Source organism: Pagrus pagrus (genome assembly GCF_965226575.1).
Source record: "Pagrus pagrus genome assembly, chromosome: 21".
NCBI lineage: Eukaryota > Metazoa > Chordata > Actinopteri > Spariformes > Sparidae > Pagrus > Pagrus pagrus.
The window spans coordinates 10077104-10096779 of NC_140208.1; the positions used below are offsets into that span (position 1 = coordinate 10077104).

The 19676-nt window shown below is 43.3% G+C and overlaps 1 protein-coding gene across 15 annotated transcripts in view; it reads left to right on the plus strand.

Annotated features, from left to right (window-relative positions):
• LOC311250724 (calcium-activated potassium channel subunit alpha-1a-like) overlaps positions 1-19676 on the plus strand; it is a 92802-nt gene that overhangs the window by 12981 nt on the left and 60145 nt on the right. For all 15 annotated transcript variants that reach the window (XR_014621309.1, XM_084342706.1, XM_084342711.1 and 12 more), the window contains exon 2: positions 2410-2556. Coding sequence is in view for 14 of the 15 variants with exons in the window: in XM_084342706.1 (XP_084198832.1) it covers positions 2410-2556 (147 nt within the window). In the remaining variant the exon portion in view is untranslated. The remainder of the gene's footprint in view (positions 1-2409; positions 2557-19676) is intronic.

Consider the following 19676-nt stretch of genomic DNA (forward strand, 5'->3'; position numbering starts at 1 on the left):
CTAAACTAGCAGGCTGTTGTTATTTCAACAATGATTACTCAAAGTACATTTCTTAGGGACTATGTTCAGAGGTGGATTAATACACATTTGGTGGATCGTTGTTGCCTGGTGTGTGTGTGGGACTGACTCACCGTGACGAGGCAACATGTCACAATGAGGCTCATCCATGTGTATTTGGACAACAATGAAGCTCCTCAGAGGAATAAGTCACCGTCGCTTTTAGCTACTTGTTCGAATTTAGTGTTGGTTTTGGTAAAAAACACAGCATCAGCGAAGTTTGACTGACTAATTCTCTAACGGCGCATACGGGAGCCTCGCTGTTCCTCTGATGACATGCTACCTTCATTATGATGAACATGGCTCTCTGTGGTTTATTTTAAGTTGATCCCGTATGCACCGCCCTGCTGCCATAAATACTCACGTAGGTACCGGAGAATAGTCCTCCACAAATACGCCATTTACTCTGGATTGTGTAACATCTGCTAAAAACTACAACGCCCAGCTGTGCCCAGATATTTCCAGTCTTACTTTTTAAATCAAGTAAACACTTCGCAATCCTTCTTCCTAAACCAGGCTGCTGGCAAAACAGATGCCCTTGTTGTCTCATTACATCTGTGCTCCCCTTAGCTGTATGTTGAAGACCACATTCGTTTCAGTGGTGCTGCACCCCCCCTCCAGCTTTAGAAAGATTGATGGTGGAGTGGAAGCACAACACATGTTGCACGGTCGCATGCCAGGAGTTCTTTGAAGCTGACGACCCGATCGCAGAGACACACAATAGCCCATTCTGCATATGGAGAATGTGGGGTGTTGACATCTTGGACACCAGGACAAAAAAGACTAATAGTGCAGATATTAATGCAAAAACCTTAAGTTATAGCTTTGGACTACTCCCTCTAACTATGTATTCTGAATCAACTAATCCAGGAGGAAAAAAAAGGCCTCAGAGAGACTGATGTGTGACACCGTGAAGGTAGATGAGGAGCAGGACGTCACGGGGGTAAAAGAGTCCGAGTCGTGTTAGCCTCGAGGCTTGTTGGGTGTTTCATCAGGGAGCACGGCTAACCTCTGCATCCTGTCTCGATTTCCTGCTCTGTGAATCATGCCAGTCCCTGCAGACAGACAAACAGACAGACAGACGGACGGACAGACAGAGGGAAAGACAGGCGGAGAGACAGATAGGCAGGCAGGCAGGCAGGCAGCCCACTCAGTGGAGCAGAAACACCAGGAGCTCAGTGGCTGCCATGGATACACTCCTGGAGTCTCTGCGCTGCTCTCACTCTGTATGTTTACTGTATGCATGTGAGCATGCATGTGCGTGGGTTTATTGTAGAGTCCTCGGAGCCTGGTCACTATAAAAATAAAGATGCGTTTATGTTTTTGAAGTGGTGATTTTTGCTGTGTTTTTTTGCATAACGTATTTGGCACTAAATTACAGTTAATAACCTAAAGCTGATCCGAGGAAGACTTTTAACAACAGTGAATGAAATTTATAATGTAACGATCCAGCGACAGATTATCGCCCGACTCTGCTCTTCACGTTAGCGTTCGGAAGAGTTTTGGTGTCTTTCAGCTCATTGTTTTAGCTTCAGTCTCTCTGGAATTTGACAGAAACTAAATATTTCTGACAAATCGTAAAATTACAAATAATAATAATTACAATAATTACAAATAATTTTGTAATAATGAAGCTCACAGCTTTACTGTTTTGGTTTTTCTTTCACTATACAATAAAACCCAGTACCTTCCCTCCCAGTGACAAAGAACAGATAGTTAGCTGCTAGCCCAGTGAGCATAGTGGAGTATATAGCAGCTTAAGTGCCTGCATTTTTTCTCAAGAGATGTTCTGAGACCTAAGTGAATACTGGACCTACATCTGTAGACGGGCCAGGAACACGGCTACAAATAAATGCTAATGCCGCTTGTCATTTGCTAGCACGCAAGCCCGAAGGTACTGTGCTTGCAGCTTGTTGTTTTAGCTTCAGCCAACTTACTTGCCTCGCTAGCGATGTTTTATTGAATTCGGCAGTGACTCGAACAACTCAAATTGCATGATTGTGACTCTTGATATAATACGACACTATATAGATATGATATAATACATACCACAATATGGTAACGAAAAAACAAACATATTACGATTAATTTGATGATTACAGTATGATTCATGGTTAATGGGAATGATCATTTTTGCATCACAATTTTCATTTCCACTAAAAAAAACTATGAAGATTATGGTGATGTGACATTTGTGCCAAACAGACATCTGTTTATTTGGATGACCGGGCGTCTCTGCAGCACTACGGTACTTCAGTACACTGCAAATACTGTAGTGTGCTGTGTAGTAAAGTGTTACCAATCATTTAGTGTTAAGCACCTGATTTCTCACGGTTGCCTGCTTTATTTCAGGAGGTCCACCGGATCACCACAGGCGATGGCATCATCAAGCGCACCGACAAGGACGACCCGGCGGCCAGCGAGGTGGGCTGGATGACCTCGGTCAAAGACTGGGCCGGAGTCATGATATCCGCTCAGACGCTGACAGGAAGAGTCCTGGTGAGTACATACTCAGTCTTCATCCTTCATTTAATCTGTGATTGACATCTCCGGCTACATCAGCCTACACGGAGCATGCTGCCGCTCAGGACATCAGTGAGATGAGGCGTGACAGCCGATCATGATCACTCCCAAACTTCCTCTTGACAGCTAGGCGCGAGGGTTGAACCCCCCCTCGTTGTAGATTTGTCTGTGAGGGGGGGACTCGTGAGAAATATTTGTCATTATAGGACAGGCCAGAAACCTGTCGAGTCACATATTGTGCACGCTCGAATGCTCCTTGAATTTATCTTGCATAAATATGCCGTTTTGAAGCGCATATCTTGGTAGCTTATCTCTCAGACATGGAGGGCGAATACATCACAACAAGAGGAGAGATTTAACAAGTGTATTAAGGTCAAACACCCCGTAATGCCCTCAGACAGCAGAGAGAAACAGATCCAGAAGGAAGGAGGGAGGGAAGGAGGGAGGGGAGGGACACGTACAGTTTACCAATTGTATTTGGTCAGCTGGAGAACACATGCCTCATCCACCGCATGTTATCTTCATTAAAATGAAGGATGAGCAACCCGTGTCACCCTGCGTGTGTGAGGGCGACTCGTCAAGGACAGTTTTGGTTGTGATGGAGCTTCTAATAGGCTTTTTTTTTTTTTGTATTTTGCGAGAGTGCTCGATGATTTGGCTATAAATGCTTGGCAATAACAGAAGCAGTAAGGAGTGAGGAGTGATGAAATGAAATGGCATGAGTGGGAGCTCCATGCCAAGGCTTGCCGCAGTGCTCGGGGCTGATCCCGCTTTCACCCACCCCTCTAAATGTGGTGCAGCATCTCCAGTTGGCTAGGCGAATGTGTGTGTGTGTGTGTGTGTGGAGGTTGTTAATCATGGACGCAGCCACACTCGAGTGTTATGGTTTGATGGGGGATATTAACGAACCACTTTTTTTTTTTTGGGGGGGGGGGGGGCTGCTTTATTGTCAAATCTTGATATGTCCTACTTTTGGTGGATGTTTGCCATTTCAAACCCAGCGAAGTGAAACATTTGTCGTTGTTTTGAGATGATGCATGTAGCCGTAAGCTTCTGCACGGAGGTGATTAATACCAGGAACGGAATAAAAACCCCCTTTTTTTAATCTCAATTTGGGCTAAAAACGGCACAGCTTCTTCACCTTCCTCCCAAATGTCATACGAAGCTCTGATGACTCAGACTGAACTCAGGTTGTCCCCACGGCGTCTTCTGACAGTCCGTCCTGAGCCCGGACGCGAGCGACGGTTCATGGCGACGCCGACATATTGCTAACAGAAGCGCGTCATCCGCTCGACCGCCGTCATCCGTTTCCTTGTTGTGAACCACCAACGCTCCCTTCAACTTGTGTGTGTGTGTGTGTGCGGCTCGAGTGCCCTGTCTCAATGATGACTTGACACACAACTGTTTAGCGAGCGCTCGTCTGTAACCATGGCAACTGCAGCTTACCTAAACACGGCAGATGTGTGTTTTGTATGTCAGGCAGTTTAGGGGAGGGGGCACGTTAAAGCCTATTTCCAGGCCATCTGAGAGGAGTGAGAGCATGGGACGGCTTAAATGAGAGGCAGAGCGTGTGTGTGTTTGTGTGTTTATCTTATGCATCATTCTGTGTGTGTGTTTGTTGAGTAGGGGTGAGCTGCTATTCCCACATCTTCACCCACGTTGTTGTTTTCTTTCAAAATCCAGTTCTTGCGAGTCGCCTATTTGCACTTGAAATATTCAGAGGCAGCTTTTTACTCCAGGATATTAATCTTTACCTGTTTAATGCACGCAGCGTTCATTAATAAAGGCCGGCAGAGAGCCAATCGATTGTGTTTTTTTTTTTTTACTTCCTCACACCCAGCGAGGAGAAAAAATTTCCATGATGCACTCGGTGCATGGGAATCTAAGTAAAATGTGCATCCTCTAATGACTTTCACCAATTAAACTTGCTTAAATAAATGAGCTGGGGATGCGGATGAAGTCGATGAGAGAATAAATCTCAGCCCTTGAAGACATCTGAGAAATGGATTATGCAAAAAAGAAAAAGGAAGCTCAGCTGCGGGAGGCCTGCACAGTATTTTGTAATTTTGTTTCAGGTCTGTGGATCAGTCCAAAAAACACTGGTTGATGTCTCGACAGACTCAATTAATTAGAGAATAATGAAGGAAAGTTGGGAGAAGTTTTGTAGTCACGAAGGAATTGTTTTAAAAGATAAAAAACAGAGATCCAAAATGGGTTTGAAAGGATGTTATTTACTGATGTTCTCCGGCTGCTCCGCCTCATTTATGAGGTTTCCCGATGGACAGATAGCTTTACTTGTTGCTAACGTAACTGCTAACTGCTGCTCACAGTAGCTGCCGGTAACTTGTTAGCTTGTGGTCCAAACCTCCTGTGGTACCTGGTGCTCTGAGCTCCCAGTCCTGGCAGAGTGAGCTAATAGAACTGCTAGCTGCATGGCTAACTGAGCTACCTAGCCAACAGAAGCTACGATTAGCAGCAGTTAAAAGTTACCCTAGCAACAAGTAAAGCTGTCTGTCAGGAAATCACAAGTTATTTTGTCCATAAAATATTATACAGTGTCACCAAAATGTGTTTTTGTCTGATAAACAGTAGATTCATCAAATCTGTGCTTCAGTTTGCCATTTTCCAAGCGACTGTAGGGGTATTCTGTAGTAAAATAGTTGCGTAATGTTGCTTTAAATATCTTTTTTCAGTGTACAATAGTAGTTACAAAGTGTGTTACAGAAGGGAGAACACAAAAAGAGGGAATAAATGAGACGAACAAGCAAACAAACAAAAACACAAAATTACAAACTACAACAGTTTTCTTCTCCATCGTCTTTTGAATGTTTCTGTTCAGTTCGCTCTGTAAACACAAGGTACATGTGTCAAAGGTTTAGGAGCTGGTTAATGTTTAAACTGTCTGATCTGACCTCCACATGAAGCTTCTTCGCTTTAAACTACATAAAATCCATTTCTCTCACTTCTTTATAACCTGGCTTTCAAACTGAAATTGTAGCATGACACGTTTCACCCATTCGCGACATGTAACGCTGCGATGCTCGCTGCACACGAGCTGTTTACCTCTGACTGTGGGTGTTGAGTGATAAGCAGGTGCAGGCTGCCCTGTGGAAGACCCGCAGGCCCTATGCTCGTTTTGCCCGGCTGGCCTCGCGTCTCAGCAGATTGTAAAAGATCAAACCTTGCCTTCAGGGCTATTTGATTAGCAGGGAGGACACTTCCTGATGACCTTTCAGTCTGTAAAGGTTTATCTGCTGGAGATCAGTACACCACTCCTCACGATGCACTCAGATACAACTCTAAAAGGCGTGTTTACCAGCTAATTTTCAGATGAGCAGCGTGCTACATGTTAGGACATGGTTTCCCCCAGATTGGGGACACGGAAGGATCCCATCTGTCAGTTTATGCATTATTGCAATCCCCCCTCCCCCTCCGATCACACAGGACCACCCTCCCTATTCAACAAAAATGTCATCACGCCGCTGTTTGCTCGCGTCAAAACAAACAAAACTCGCTTTGGGGCTGAACAGGTGGCTGCAGCTTGTACCTGTGCCAAGAAACCCAGCGGGACTCCATTAATGTCATGCATCTATTTCCCGTTCAGTCGAGCTTCCCTCGAGAATGTGATCATCAAGAAATCGAAAGATGGGGAGAGCGTGATGGAGCGAGTGTGAAGTTGGTGCATTCTGGGGGACAATGTGATTCCTCTTAAATGATGGGACCCTGCTGAGTGACATTTAGCCCACGTGCGCTCGGTTCTACAGGTCCACAGGAGGGACCGGGATGTCGCAAAGCTATTATTCTGGCCAGAGAAAGGTTTTCTATTAATGGAAGCACAGAGCTGCCCTCTGGCACTCTTCCCTTTGCTGTGTTTGCCCTCTAACCCCAATCGCAGTCACAGGTTGAACAGAGTCGGCGATGTTGAAGTCAGACTGATGAATCGTCTCAGATTGTTCAGCACTGCCGGTCGACTCAAGACTGTTTTTATTTAAAGGAACACTGCTTGTATTAACTGGGCACGCTATGCACCATTATTGTCAGGATAACTTAGCTACTTAAGGAAAATCATGGATTTTCTGTTCTTTCCTGTGGTTTTGTTTGTTTATGTTTTGAGTTTTTGGCACCAGGGTTTCCATCATCATTTGGTTGATGTACACATGCATCATGTATGTATACAAGTATAATGTTGCCATTGTGGCAGCTACTTGTAACCATGGATACACAATGAACTATACCAAAAAACCCTGCATTCGTCTGATCCTAAAGAAAACTTAAACCTGATGACACCTGTAACAGAGAAAAGATCGATGACTACAGATGAGGAAACTTCAAAAACGAGTGCAGATTCACACAGGCGACAGTTCGGATCCCTGGAAAATGAGGTCCAAATGAACACACCTGCAGTTACAGCATATCGCCACAGGTGCCGCCAAAGAGAACGACACAGAGATGTTAGATTGTTACTTTAAATATGATTTCCGCTCAGCAGATTCATTGTGTTTATCCTTGATGCACATCAGAGACACTGCTAAAAATCTGTGCATTTTGATTTGACTGAGAAGAAGGGGTGCAATACTTGTCGTGAAACGCACCGATCTGTTGTTAGAAGACAATCTGTGTCTGAAACTGCAGCACCCAACATTTTTTGTAACTTTCTGAAACACGCAACCAACTTTATGCTTTAGTGATTGGGCAGATGTGCGGAGGGGAGAAGGAAGGCAGGGTTTGGGCCTCTCTCTCAATGACTTCTTTCACTTTTTGCGAGAAAAACTTAGTGCAACACCTTGAATGATTCCCATTTGTGTGATTCATTCAGACTCTATGACCACATGAGGCGGTGAACACGAGTTCTTGGAGAAGGACCAGGGATGCAGCAGGATACAAGTTAACAGTGTCGACTCACTTCTAGCTCAGCACCACCAGCTGTCAAACAAAAAGTGTTGCAGATGCAGGGTCGCCTTGGATTTACCGGGGGTCAACATGTGTAGGGAAGTCCTCTCGGATGACAGGGTGAGGGAGTCGTCTTCTGTCTTGACCGCTGTGGTCTAGATCTGATGTCGCCCGAGTGCAGCCTCAGGGGGGAGATGGAAAGCGGCTCTGAACGAAATTATAGGTGGGCCAGAAGGGCATTTTCATCACGCGGACAAACTCACCTCCGCCTCCTCTGAGAGGCTCGGTGAGCAATTGTGGCGCTACATGGAAAAGCTTTTTGTCTGATGAGAGTGAAAAAAGGGAAACGGTAAACACTTCTGCGGGGGACTCGGTCTCTTCCCTCAAAGGCGACTGCAGCAGCGGAAATGTCCATTCGGAAGCGACGGAAACATTATTCTTTACGTGACTGAGAATTCAGCTTAGCGCTGCTTTATTATCTCACATTTTCCACACTGTGCAGCTCAGCATGAAAGGGCTCAAAGTGGATTCAGCGTATGTGCCCTTTTCTTGACATTCCCAGTTGACTCTTGGCTCCAGATTAGACGTCAGTGTTGTTAAATGTAACGGATATTCTAACAACACGCCCGTGGCCTTGTGGCAGAGACGGGAGGCTGTTTGCCACCTGTGGACTCTGGTGCCAAGGGGATCGTGTGTGACTTTCACCGTGCCCAGTGCAACAGAGTGAACAACGACGGGAACGTCACTCGGCTCTCTGCCTGCCTCTAAGTCTGCCGCTATTTTCGGGTGACAGCAGCTGCCAGGCCTGTTTTGTCAGGGCCTTCCAGAAGGAAACAATGCCATGTGAGACTGAAGCTATTTGTTGCGCATGTTGTTCACGAACGTCGTCATCGAGTGACTTCTGTCTTTAGAGGAGTCTTAAAACTTTCTTTTCTGAAACCAAGTGGGGTGAGAACTTCTTTCAGACAGAATTCAGGTTGTTTCCTCGTGAAATTTGGGGGTTTATCTTAAAATAAGAAAGAGTAAGGCAGGTAGTTTACAGAATTACATAAAAATAGCAATTTTGATCTGAATTGCCTAAAATTATTCAAGTGCTATCAGAAAATTGATTAATCACGCACAAATTGACTCGATAAAATGAGATTTTGTGCAATTATTTAACGGTTTTATTAATGATCAGTCACATTGTGCACCTATTTAACAATAATGACAAAAAATCTATTTCCTTGTGTCTTTAAATAAAGAGTATTTCACCCATTACTGTACAAAAACCGGATTGTGTAACTTTATTCACTGATCTGGGTGAAACTGGAACTGGACCCCAGGACGCAGAGAGCTAGGCCTGGAAAGAAAACCACCTCGGTAGCGGTCAGTCTTGGATGCTGCGTTAGGTCCCACTCGTGATTGGCCAACCGTTGTCGGCCACGTTTCACTGGAGCTCCCCAAGATCTGAGACAGAGTCGGCTACTTCGACATGTGGCTGCAAGTCTCTCCCTACGTGAACGTTTTTACAGGAAACACGTGAATATGTGGAAGCAAATATCACTCGGCTTTGTGTTTCAGCTCGACTTTAAACTACTGAATAAGAAAAAATACGTACCAAACAACAATCAAGTCTAAACTTTTCCTGGCTTTATGGCTCTGAAGATGTTGGTCTGTCGCTTGGTATAATCCTGCCCCTGCTCAGGATGAATCCTCATGACTCCCCTCAACTTTTCATCTTCACAATCATCGTATAAGAATGTTAAATCTTTCAAAACCTTGAGCAATAAACCAGCAAAACCAGTGACAGTGATGCCAATTAGCCACTGACACCGAACAATGTGCAAAAGTATGTACCTGCTGAACCTCGGCATTTAGCACCGTCATTATGATCATGTTAGCTCGCAGGCATTAGCATTTAGCTCAAAGTGCAGCCTCATAAAGCAGCTAGCGCGGCCGGCTGTCGACTCTTACTCACTTAGACAGAGCCTGGTGCATAATAAGCAGCTCATTTGCATTTTCTTCCCATTTTTCTCTCCACTTTTTTATGAGCCGAATCATTTTTCTGAGCTGTAAATGCCAAGAGGAGCTTGTTTAGTGTGAACCGTCGTGGTCAGTGTTTTCACGCAGCAGGAAACTGTTGCCATCTGCTCTTTAAAAAAAAAAATTATCAAAAAAAATCTTTGTATTGTTTTGTTTGAAACCGATGAAAAACAAAAGAGCCTTGTAGACACAGTACGCATACGAGATTCATACAGCTTGCAGGACGAGGCTGTCAGGAGTCTGTCTCGCTTTTTTTTTTTCGAATTCATCCTCGCCCTCGGTGCAGCGCTCAGACAAATCTGAGTGCGGCTTTGACACATTTATTTGAGGTTGTCTTGACCTGTGGCCATCTGTGCCTGCGCAGTCTGCTGATCTGATCCTTGACTCTTACTCTCGGCACTCTGAGGCCAAACTCTCGCAGCGATCACACCATTAGTTTTGTACACCGGCAAGTATCAGGTGTGATAATTACCATCCCCCCCTGGGTGCAGGCTTTTCTAAATTCTGGGCTTCTTTATTCGGCAGCCGCATTTTCAGCAGGATCTCATTTAACACAAACAATCAGCGGAGCGTAATTAGTTTTGTGGAGTGACATCATGTGGAGAAGAGGGTTTGCGATAACATTCTTCCCCCATATGTCCCCCAAAAATCCAATTCACGAGCGGTGTTATGATAAGAAATCCCGAGCCGTCACGAATTCGGCTCTCCAGATTTCATTAACAATCATTAGCTACACAATGACCCGGCAGCCGCTGCTGTAATAGAGCTAACGTATTCTTCAAAACTCATCACAATCTTCCCTTTTTTCCTCTCACAGGGAAAGGCAGGCGGACATTAAAGGAGGTGTAAATGTAAAAAATGACTCTCGCAGCTGGCACTTTACATCAAACAGGCTTTTCCTTTTTGGCAAGATCAGTTCAATTAATTAGCACAGCCCACTTAGAGAAAATGAATATTTGGAGGTTAATAGATGTTGTTGCAAACTGGTCACACAACAGGTGATAACTTTGAAAGGTTCGCTCTGGGTTCAGCTCCCGTTCTGTGCGAGGAAATTGCGTGCGATTGCAGAAAATGAACCCAATCTTAACTTCTCTCCACTGTAGATGTTCCCGCTGCCGAGTTCACACTTCAAAATGCATGCGGCTGCTACAGTTACAGTATGTCCAGCTCGGCGGATAGGACACGATTTACATTTTAACACATGACAGGAATTTCCATCTTCACTGTTAAGAGCTCCTCTGCGAGAACCCCTCCTCTCTGGGGAGCTGCCAGAGAGGTGAGTCATCGCTTGTACGACAGACATCAGAGATTTTTTTTTTTAGACAGCATTTGTTTAATTTTGATCTGGGTCGTCAGCTTCTTTCTCTTGTTTGAAGCGAGTGAGTTTCAACCTCATATTTCAGCTGAGGCAGACAAGGGAGAAGGCAGGAGGGGGGGAGACACATCCATCCCCTCCCATGCTAAGCTCTTTACGCCTCACTGTGAGAGTGGTTGGGCTGCTTCCAAGATGGCTTAAATCATGGCTTAGCCACTGTGGGATTTGGGGTTCTACACTGCATGTTTTGATTGTGGGCATTTTGAATAGCTGAATAATGGCGCAAACAGTTGTCGAATAAGTTTAAGTCTCTTATTCATAACGGAGCAGAACATGCTGTTTTGGCCTAATGAGAGTATTTCTGGATCCTTTCACAAGTAGGAGATAAAAAAGAAAAAAACAAAGCCAAGAGAAATCCCAGATAGACTTTCCGAAAGGCTCGATTGAAAATGTACAGCGTTGTTTTCACTGCTCGGAGAGGACGCTGTGGAGGATGATCGCTCACTATACACTGTGACTGGTGTCAAACAAACAGAGGGTCGGGTTTCAGCCTGCGGGTAGTTACAGTGCAACCTATACAACGTGAAACACAAACTGAGCACTTGTGTGTAGCTGCCAAGGGTTAAAGATAGGATCCAGTGTCCAAGTGCTTTAACTTCCATTATTTATTAAATATCTGTGCAATATGGCTAATGGTTGTAAGCCAAATATCAAGCTTCTGTCCTACAGCTCCAAGCCACTCGTGAAAATGTCAATTTAAACCTAAATGCGGGGGGATATTTTTGAAAAGGTCCCATATTACGCTCATTTTTAGGCACCTCTATTCACCCTTCGTCTTAATACCCTGTTTAAAAAACCTGTCTCTTTAAGATCCCCCTCCCAACAAGTCCAGTCTGATTTGATTGGTCAGCTCTCACAGGCCTGAGCAGGCACCGCCCACTGTGATTCATCATCAGCTCTGTCCATTTATTTGCAACCGCCGTTGTGCTCTCTCCCACAGAAAACACTGATCCTCAAACGCCTCGTCAGTAGTTACGCCTTAAATTCCATGACTTGATGACATCACACCACGTCACCATGTCACACATTTGCATAATTTACACCTAGAGGCTAGTTTGGCACGTAAGAATTGATTTAGCACAGCTGCTCTGTTGTTGTTAGCGGTGCTTGCTCAGGCGTGTGCGAGCTGACCAATCAGAGGAGACTGGGTATTAAGGAGGAGGGGCCTTAAAGAGACAGGAGCTAAAACAGAGTGTTTCAGACAGAGGGGGAATACAGGACTGCAGCACTGGACAGTATGAGTCACAATTTAAAGTCTATGTGCTGAGAGTTAGTGGCTTCGTTACCGACCTTTTTATGCCCTTTTATGCTGCTGTGTTAGATATCTTGTCAGCAGGAGGGGGAAGAAATGTTTTAGCAGGAGAGTCACCTCAGACTCCAAACATACTTGGTGAATATGTCCAAATTTGTACAATTAAGGGCTCTGTGTCATGGATTTTTCATCAAAACAGTAAAAGGTTGCTCACCGCTAATTTTCACAGTGTTGTATAAACAGTTTAAAGGCGATCTGAGTGTCTCGCTGTAATCCATTTATCTCCCCGTCAAACCTACAACACTCAGAAATCTGTGACTCACTGCTTTCATGGCCTCACTCCACTCTTCTACCTTTCCCCCACTGCTGTTGTCATGTGCATGGAAATTTCTAGAAAACACGTATTTTATCAGCACCGCATGAATGCTCTCCGCTCATTACACCTGTCTGATGAGCACAGCCTTGTATTTGAACCGACTCCTCGGTCTGTCTTTTTCTTCCCACAAGTTCAAAATGGGGTTTTCATCATGTTTTTCGTGCCCAATAGAAACCTGCAGGAGCCTGTTCCTCCACGCTGAGTGTTCTGAAGTTCACTGAGCAGCACAGATTAGAGCTCGGCGTGCTGACGGTGGGTTACAGAGTGAATCAGGAAGTGTGAGTGGCTGTAGAGACCCCGCGGGCTCGTCCCCAGGCAAGCCTCAACTCTCAGGAGTATACTGCTGGTTGCCGACAACAACAACAGCCATTTTACTCTGCAGAAGGGAGGGATGATTGCTGATGCACCTTTGATTATATGTTCCTTCCTTTCTCACCATTGCAGTCATGTTGGACACGTCAGATTCAGAGAGGGTTTTATTAATATTAAGTCATGAATCAATGTGCATCAAGTGGCCGTGTACTTTAATTTAGACAGCAGCTGCTGGGGAAAGTTCACCGGTTATTTTTGACCCGCTGTTTTCAACACCACAGTGTTTGCTATAACGTGTTAAAAAAGTCTTTATTAGAAAAGTAATGCACACCAAGAGCTGGCCCCGAGGCGCTGATCACTGGTCGGAGACTTCAAATTATAAAAACGGGTCACACTCTCTGGCTCCATATGCATTTCAAAAGAAAGATTAAAAGATTAAAGGGGCTATATGTAAGATTTCTAGTCGAAAATATTCAAAAATGATCAACAGAATGTGAATAAATAGCAGTTTTTGGCATAATGTCTATGAGATATCTACTAAGTTAGCATGTTAACCAGCTAGCCACGGCCCATCCTGGCTCCTGTGCTAGAGCTGTGAACACCAACACTCCCCTGGTCCTGTCACTGCACAGCTAACTAGCTAAGGGCAGCTACAGTTAGCAACAGTTAGCAGTTACTCTGGTGATATGCTGGCCCCTATTTGTTTTTACTATGGATTTGACAGGTGGCCAATTCTTACATATTGCACCTTTAAAAACATTAACATTAACACGTAAGTGTTGCACATACACATCCTTACATCCTTTATGTTGCTAAGGGCTCAGACTGACGTCATATATCTATGTGTTAGGAGAGGTAAACACAAAGGACAGCAGCACAGATGTTGTGTATACCCCAGACATTTTCATTTTCCATACTGGCTTCGTCCCTCGTGTGCAGCGCTGGTCCCTCCTGCCGACGTCAGCGAAGGCGTCTGTTGACTTTCCTGTTCATCGGTCCCTCTGAAGCCGAACGCGGATACTTTTCAGCAGCTTCAGGCAGCCTCTGTGGCTCCGAGCAGGAATGAAAACTTCTAATGAGCTACCAGGAACTTTCCTCCAGTGCCTCCCGTAATTACCACAAACAATGTTCAAAGTGTGCACGGGGTCGTGTGTTGTTTGTATCAGCTGTGCAAGTCAGGAGGATGTGTAATAAGTTAGGGCGCATTAAAATCAAACTTTGTTCCAGTAAAGTTGCATAACTGTCTGTGTGCTCCAGAAACATGAATTATCAGACAAATCCTGCGTGAGGGGGAAAAGTGACAGGTGCATGGAGGTTAGTTATGGTAGTGTGATCACTGATTTGGCCCGCTTATCAAAAGGGACAAACAGCTCATGCAGGCAAAATAATTTGATTGCGCCTGGCTTTTGAAGTACTTTTTTTCCTGTTTTCTAAGATCACACGACACAATTTTTTATCTCCAACCTTTTATATAAAGCAACCAGACATCTCCTTTTTTAGGCAAAATGAGCTACAGTACCTGTACTGGTGTCTGATTGTCTGATATTATTAGTATCTCTGAAATCCATCATCAATAAATCTTTATAAATCTGCTTAGAAATCATAAAACAAAATGCTCTTTTTAACTCCAGAACTTGCCTTGAAATTGTCACATTTTTAAGTTTTCTTCAGTACCAAAGTAATCCAGGGATAGCTGTCGGTAGACCCATTAGCACATTGCAAACGGTAATTACAAAAGGTTAATTCGGCATACTTATCATGGTGCTAATGTGCAAAAATGTAAATGAGGAAACAGAAAAACAGAGATGACAGGAAATGATGGAAAGAAATAGAGGGGATGACAAATGGGCACATCCTAGAATCGAACCCAGACTGCTGTTGATTAGTATAAGCCTGAATCTGTTTTACTATACTGGTGCCCTACTGCCAAACAGCCCTTTATATACAATATGTATGAAGGGGATTCATACATATCTAGGGTGCAAGATGAGCCATCATTTGTACTGTAATCTGATATGTTTTTGTCGTTTCAAATCCGTTTTCCCACTTTAACCTTTTGGATTCAGTGTGATTTGTTCTGTTGATCCATAAATAAATCAAATCATATGATAGTTTTGGTATGGGTGTATGTCAGGGTTTTTTTTTTATAAGTAAAGGTCTCTTAAATGTCAGACATTAATTTCCAGTTTTCGTTAACAGTGGCAGAAAGAAAAAGTCGTGTGAAAGAAAGCAGTGTCTACTGAACAAGCTATACGCTGTGTACACATTCATTTTCGCTGCTGCTTCGACTGTGTTAAATTGCTTGTAAACTCTGCTGTCGGAGCCGAATGCATCCAGACATGGAGATGATGATGTTATTACTGAATAGCAGGTCTATCCCTTCGGAGCTGCCGTGATAGCTGGTAGTGATTCCTAATGATGTGGAAGCAGCTGCATGCGGCTCCACTGGAGGCCTGCAAGACAAAGGAATAATCTGCTTTTATTGACAAGATGAGAGAGAGAAATCCCTTAAACCCACCGGTTTTACTCTGGAGTGTGAATGTCTCAGGCGCAGAAGTAAAGCCACTGATGCTCAGGATTGCTGCACAATGTACTCATCCTGGGGAATATTCTGAATGAGGCAGTACACGCCTGAATGTTACATTCAATATGACTGTCAGGGTTTCCAGGGATTCCCAGTGAATCATGTTTAAGTTGTGTAATTACTATTCCATTCATACACTTTTCAAGGATATGTTCATGAATACACATCCATACGTGTGCTTAGAAAACCTATAAGAAATGCTGCAGAACTTGCCTTAAAATGATCACGTTTTTAGGTTTTCTTCAAAATCAAAGTAATCCAGTGATAGTTGTCAGCACATTCACGGGTACGTTGCAATCAAGAGCTGCTAACAGCTAATTCGGCATACTTTTAATGGTAAAATTTCCCAAAATGTAAATAAATATAGGCAAAATAATTCAACAGTCTCAAGATGCAGCCCACAGGTAACTAACTGACTCTAAGGCAGCATTGTACTTCCTGTTTATGTCAGCTAAAGACCAATAATTATGCAAACTAAAGTTTAAAAAGTTATGACAGAAGTGACAAAACGGATCAATTTCAACTTTTGTTCTTCATGTTTGATATTTACTCAAGCTTGTGATGTCTGATGGGGGCCGACAGTCAGAACCACCAGTTCCTGCAGTGTTTTGGCGTCTGATGAACCTTTAGAGATTTCTTATACCATGAGGGAGGATTTTCTAACTCTAACTGTGATAGATAATTTTGTTTTTCTTTACAACAGTTGCCAGGTAAACGGCGGACAAACAGTTTTCAAAGTACAAAGTTTAGCTGCCAGGATTGTCGGGATTATCTTGGGAAATTTATCAGAAGCCAGATTGTGTTTGTTGATTTAACAAGCTCACTCTGAACTTTGATATAGTACGTGGCTCTTTACACCTTGATAGTTGGTGCTGAGATCCACCAATAAACACAGTGAGGAAGAAGAATCAGAAGAAACAGCAGAAGAATAAAAAGCAGTCCGTTGTGCTCTAACATCAACATGTGTAGATAGATAGATCTTATCGCAAATCTTATTAGAGCTATCAAATATTAAATCTATCTTTGCTTCGCAGATTTTAGCCTTTCTGACCCTCAGCTGTGCATAAAATACAGGCTATGAACAAAAACATATTGTGCATCCCCACCTTAAACATGTGATTATGTGTATTTGATTGGCCAACACAGTTAAATGATGCTCCTTCCTCTCTCTCTTGTTATTTCTTTTCACTTTCTTCTTTGTTTAAAGTCTGTTTTGTTTCACCTCAGACTACTGTACACTCTGCATCACTGATGGGTGAGTACAGAGATGAAACAGACCCTGGAGTACACTTCATTGCACATTACTGAGGCAAAGTGCAAAGAGGATTTTAAGGGGGTGTTAAGTTACTGTTTAAATGATGTTAGACCAGTTGGGCTTGATACACGGGAGAATCATCCGCCGGGGTTTGTGGTTTCTTTGTGGTTTGTTTACTGGAAAGAAGGCCGACCTACAGTAAAATCTCCAGAGTGTTTGTTTATTTTTATTATTTTCTTTTCCGTGGAGGCATATGGTTTTACTATTCATTATATTCTTTGATTTGTGTTGTTTGAACACTATGAAATGGAAATTGGAGCAATGGTGCTGAAATGGTGCTAAAACCAAAAGTTAAGAAAATAAAACACATTTTTTTAGACTCTATGCCAGGCCTGGAGCTTTTATCTGCTCTCTATCGTCTTTTCACAGTAATTACCGAAAAACCCTACGGTCCATCGTGGTCTTTCAGTCTACTATCAGTCTAATGTCCTTCATAAACCCGTCCAGAGGCTGAAGGAATAACTCTGGCAGGGTCACCGATCCCGCAGCTTGCAGACTGACTCTTTGAACCTGTCCGACTTCGTGTCCTTCAGCCTCGCTTCGGTCATGAATCACCAGGTTGGCATAAAAACAGCACGGGCATGATCAGAATGACACATGATGAGCTAATTTCTTACCACACACACGTCTGGGGATTGTATAATATTTATCATCCTTCTGCTGCTGTCGTCAGCGGCTGCAGCCCATTATGCAATCTTATTGTTATCTCGTCTGAAGATGAGTAATGTTACTCGTTCTGCCAATCTGAGATGTAGGTTTCCCTGTATGCATTCATACATCTCAATGCAGTGCTGTGAATGAAGCTTCCCACTCTGATGAATCGAATGAAGACAGCCCACTCAGGCCTCATTTTCACTTCGGTCTATTAGCATTGATCAAAGTTGCACGTCACGAAAAATGTATAATACTCTCACAAACTAACTTTTCTATTTGCACTTTTAACCGCGACGCTTTCCCTTCGTGTCTGACCCCGAACACTCTGAGAAGGTGTCTTGGCATCGCTAGGGAACACATCACAGTTGTCAAGTACTGTGCTGTGTTACCGATCAAGACAAACATCAGCAGCTACGACAGTTAGACGATCAAAACCACAGTTGTCACAGGCAAATCTAAAGTCAGATTTAAAGATCTATGAAAACTGTACAAAGCAAAAAAAAAGATTGTTTCCACCACAGATGCTGTATTTTTTGACTGTCAGGAAGGAGCGCAAGCAATACAACCGAGTAAATACACAGGACAACACATTAAACGACTGGTCAGTGACTACTGAAGTCAAAAAAACAAACATGGACGGCCACTGGCTGCTTGTATTGTTTACATGCAGTGCAATCTACGCTGAAAAGGCCCTTAAAAGGAAGGGAAAAGATGAAATTCTGGATGGAGAGGCGTGGGAAATATAGCCCAAAGAGGTGAATGAGGTTGTTTATCTGCTGGTATGTCTTCCTCAGGCGTCACACAAGTGGTGTCATCAGTCACAAATATCAAACATGTTTAGAAAATCTTTATGAGTGTGACTGGTGGCGACTGAACTTTAGATTTTATTCTTTTCATGTTGATACACTAAAGGGACATTAGATAAATTGTTTACCTTGAGATTAGTACATGAAGCGTGTTGTTTTTGTGTATGTCACGGTTATATAAAAAAAGATGAGCCATGTGTTTTGGTGATTTTTGTGCATAATATGATGACAGTGAATATGCACAAAGAAATGAACTCCTGCGCAGTCAATGGTCGACTACTGATGCCATTTCTCAAAATGTTCTGGTTTGACTGTGAGTGTCTGTTTCAATTTCCTGTCTCTAACCTTGTCAAACACCTGAGTCACACAGGTCAAAGTGATTTGGACCGTTTAATCATAGTTTCTTGTGCGGGCGGTAAGAGTGCTTCTACACTTGCAGGCGAGGTTATATTAAGATCATGCTTGAGGAGTGTGCCATGCTTCAGGAGCACCGTCCAGTATCACATTAGTATGCGTGTTGTGTTTTTGCCTGTCACCACGAGCACGGGGCACATGCAGACACAGCCAGTGGATCGAGGCCTGAGCTGTAGAGGGACGCAGCTGTCTGTTAAAGGCCCAATCTGTCAGTTTTTATACACAATATAGTTTACATGTAGAGTATAATTGAACAATTTGAATTATTGATGAGAAATAAACATTTTGGATTTTTTAAGCAGACTGTAATTGAATATTTTAGGCCTGTTTAGATGCTGTGTTTACAAATAGCATTGAGATTGATGGAAATGCTTTATATTAAAGAGGTCATGTTATGCTTTTTGGGTTTTTGCCATTTGCTTTATTGTGTTATGTAGCATTTTTGTGCATGAAAAAGCCCAAAGTCCATGCCAAAGGGAGTTACTCTCTCCCACAGAAAACTCTGCTCCTGCATTGCCTGAAACACCTGGTTTGGAGTCGAGCCTGTACTTCCGTAACTTACGTGCGTCACTATGTAACAGGCGTTATATAAATATATATATTATGAAATATATATATACATATATACACTCCAGTCAGTCAGCAGACATATAGTTGCTACTACTGTAGTGGCGTTATTTTAGATCACACTACCTTGCTCGGCATGACCCGCCCTACACGCCTCTGATTGGCTACATCCTGCCCGTTAAGTAATGCGCATGTGCCACTCTCACCAAAGATTTAACAGAGGCGAGATGTCTCACTCTGTAGCCAAAACAGAGCGTTCAAGACACAGTGTGAAAAGGGATGCTGCAGCAATGCACCATATGAGAAAAATAATGTGTTTTTTGAAAATAAAGTATGTAAACGTATTCTACTAGAACCCCCAAATAAAAGTATGAACCTGAAAATTAGCATAATATGACCTCTTTAAGGTCTGTCTGTAATAAAGACATTATAAGATGCTTAGTAACATTATTATGGGCTAATAAGACTATAGGGCCAATAGTTAACTGCCAGTAAATGCATATGCAATGCAAGTATGTATTAATCT